We start from the raw sequence: 3,176 nt of genomic DNA, 5'->3' as shown, positions 1-3,176 counted from the left end.
AGATGTGTGTAGGAAAATTGAATTTCTGTTTCCTCCAGGCAACAATTTCAGTAAAAGCTGTAACTTTAATTTTTTTCAAATCCTATTTTTTTTGTTAGACAATTAAGCAAACTTTTATTGAAGCTTACATTGTGGTACAGAAATACATTTCAGCTGATTAAAAGTCCAACACCAACAAAGAGAAATTATGGCACCAAAACTTCCCCGCCTGTAATTACACTAGACCACTAGTCCACCTACAGTCTCTTCTCTAGGCTTCGTTCCACACAAACCTATGCAATTTTCAACATTAGAATTCTTAATTTTATAAGATGGCGGAAACAGACCTCAAGCCAAAATCTACTGGGTTACAAAATCCAGCTTAAATAAGCACTGGTCCTCCAAATAGCAATTCAAAATAGGTGCTGTGCTCATTACAGAATCAAGACTGATAAAGCTGACCGAAAGCTTCCCCAATGAAGCATTCAATCAACACCATGTATAAAGTAAAAATCAGACAGTGTTCCAACCACTTGATTTCAAACCAAGTAGATTCTACATTTAGAAACGCTAAAAAAGTGTTTCATTATAAATACAGAAGGAACAAAACATCACTGTGTCAGTCCAGAAACTACCAAGAAAACAGTAGGAGGGCAATAAATAGAGAACGTAGTCCAGTTTTCTCTTTTCTGTTTAAACCCCACAGCATTTGCAAATGCCCACATTTCTAGTGTCATTAAATAGATTCAGAATATTGTTCATCCATTCATACATTCACTATCTGGCCAAGTAGCCTGGAGAGCCCTCCCTCTGGTCAGCCATTCATTTGATCTTAACACCATGGTGAAAGGAAGACCAGAGAACAGCTGATATCAGAATCAACAGAAATCACGGACTCTCCTTTGAATCAAGATCTCTTAGATTGGTGGCAATGGCGGCACTTACTGAGGTCAGAATGTTTAGGATTAACTTTCTGCTTTGATTTAGTGGACATTCCCATCACTTCTTAGTAAGTTAGTGAAGGCATGGTAGGCACTCCATTAAAGCTAATTAAAGTGCACTACATGGCCTATCATTTCCATGGAGTTTTCTTTTTTAATGGGTTCTCCTTGCTCATCACTCCAGAGACTGAATTCTTTTCACTTGATACATTCAGTTTTGTCATTTATCTTCCACAAAAGTTCATGCCAATAAGGAGGCCACATTCTTATGTCTTAGGAAAAAAATTAAGCAAGGGACCATTTTCCAAACTCATCTGGGGTGTAAGATTATAATGAGCCCACAGTGTAACAGTGTATTGCTTCATCAGGGGTGGTAAAAAAACCATAGGACTGTAAATGCAGGAGCAACTATTAAAACAGTAGAACACAAAACAAGCAACTGGAATCATTTTCTTACAAAGACTCAATGTGTGGAAGAAAAACTTTAATTGCCATTGCATAAAACACCTGTATGAAGTAAAAATTGGTTCTGAATCACATTAGCAGAGAATATGTTCTAGAAAGTGGAGATAACTGGATGTAAAAACTCTGGCAGCAATTTAATAGAACAGTCGCAGATGGTCAGCTGAGGCCGCATCTAATGGGGACGAAAGCCTTGTCTGTGGGGGATTTTGGATGATGCCTGCAGAAATATTACGCTGTGCATAAACCAAATCGAGTCATTTTCACAAGTGTCGTAAAGATTCATACAGTCAAAGTTCTTTTCTACGTGCACTTCAGTTCCACAGCAAGAGTGGCATAGAACACCTAAACACAGAAGAGAGCATTCATGCAAGATATCTAACTCCTTGATATAATCATGCATACACTTCAAAATGATCACACTATCATTACACCTAGGGCTTTCTGCAACTACAAGGTGGTGGTCATGGTCAGCATGGTCCCCAGGATCAACATCTAGAAAGCAGCCACCACTTCCTGTGTGTCTTCTCTTTTTGCTGTTTTTCTTCTTCATTTTTCCAAATCAACTCTGCTGTTGTTGCTGTTTCTTAGCAAAACTGGTAAAAACAAGATTGTAATCATTGAACATAGCACTCTGGCAATCAAGACGTTTAAAGCCGTCAATTTTCTGGGGTGAAGAAAGCACTGTGCGACATTTAGAACTCTGATTAACAAACAAGGTGGTCACAAATTTTCCTGACTTGAAGACTTCCACAACTTTCCTGATCAGGTCGTCATAGGAGGTCTGACTTAGGTTTGTTTCAAAGCTAACATAAGAAAATTCTGGTTTTGGAGTGATGTGAATAGTCCAATAGGCTCCATCCGATTTCATTCCATTCATCCAGTAGCCACAAGGATTGAACAGTGTGGCATCAATGACAGAACCTGGTATCAGGTCACAAATTCCACTCTCACGCGTGACATCCTTTGCAGTAACACCGTCTTTCATGTAGAACTGGTCCATAACTGCTGGGTCAAGCTCACTCATCAGAATTTCCAGGGTTTGGTCTGGCTGATTGATTACTCGGCTCTCTGGGAAATCCAAAGTATACAAGTACCAACAGTCAGAATTCATCCGTCCCATACAGTATGCTGCTCCATTTGGGAAAATTGCATTAAGAAACTCGATTTCTTCCTGGAAATTCCGGTGTGGGTACCCTTGGTGAGAAGGCTTCATGAAATTCTTACCAGAATAAAAGAAGGTTTGGACTGAGTCAAACCCACTGTAATCCCGAGCAAGCTTCAACAGGGGGACCAGTGCTTTCAGTAAGAGGATAGTACCACATGTCTTCAAAATGAAACGTCTCTTGGAGACAAACATGCTACTCTCACTGAGTACATAAGCTTCCTGCTTGTCAGTCTTTGTCACACTTATGATTGAGCACTGCACATCCTTCAAAAGGACATCCCACTCAGGTCTTGGGATGGTACGAAGATCCCCAGATCCCTGGCTTGCATCGGACTGCTGCCTGGAAAACCAGACCTCCAACAGTTTCTCGGTCCCTTCGAAAAAATGTGCAGCTTCCATCACCGTGAGACTAGCGAACAACCACAGAAAATCAACTAAATTAAATCTCTTCTCCCGCCGCTCCTGCCGCCGCTGCGGATTGTTCCAGCTGTGTTACTAAAGTTCAGGTTCCTTTTTTTTTTTTGCTATAATTTTATATTAACTTTTTTTTTTTTTAAAAAGGACTAATAAAAATTTCCTGGCTATTTTCGTGAGTGAAAGTTGAACGTGAGTCTGTTGGAAATAGA

At 39.9% G+C, this 3,176-nt stretch overlaps 1 protein-coding gene across 3 annotated transcripts; it reads right to left on the bottom strand.

The window, feature by feature from the left end:
• Positions 1 to 1,895: 1,895 nt before the first annotated feature.
• Positions 1,896 to 2,949, bottom strand: LOC114610801 (S-adenosylmethionine decarboxylase proenzyme-like). Of its 3 annotated transcripts, none has more exons than XM_028755426.1 (2): positions 2,834 to 2,949; positions 1,896 to 2,746 (listed from the first exon to the last, which is right to left on the bottom strand). In XM_028755426.1, exons 1-2 carry the CDS (start codon positions 2,947 to 2,949, stop codon positions 1,945 to 1,947), a joined length of 918 nt encoding a protein of 305 aa, XP_028611259.1. In that variant the 3' UTR covers positions 1,896 to 1,944. The 3 variants fall into 3 exon arrangements, with proteins under 3 accessions (XP_028611259.1, XP_028611260.1, XP_028611258.1); XM_028755427.1 differs by having other exon boundaries at positions 1,896 to 2,480; positions 2,841 to 2,949; XM_028755425.1 differs by having other exon boundaries at positions 1,896 to 2,949.
• Between the last annotated feature and the right edge of the window lie 227 nt (positions 2,950 to 3,176).

This window comes from Grammomys surdaster, unplaced genomic scaffold (assembly GCF_004785775.1).
Source record: "Grammomys surdaster isolate TR1022 unplaced genomic scaffold, NIH_TR_1.0 126059, whole genome shotgun sequence".
NCBI classification, from domain to species: Eukaryota; Metazoa; Chordata; class Mammalia; order Rodentia; family Muridae; genus Grammomys; species Grammomys surdaster.
The sequence above is the reverse complement of the archived record's forward strand: the minus strand, read 5'-3'. Positions and strand labels throughout refer to the sequence as shown.

Excerpts from the sequence above, each read along its gene's own strand:
- LOC114610801 (XM_028755425.1), bottom strand. The coding sequence starts at position 2,949 with ATGGAAGCTGCACATTTTTTCGAAGGGACCGAGAAACTGTTGGAGGTC.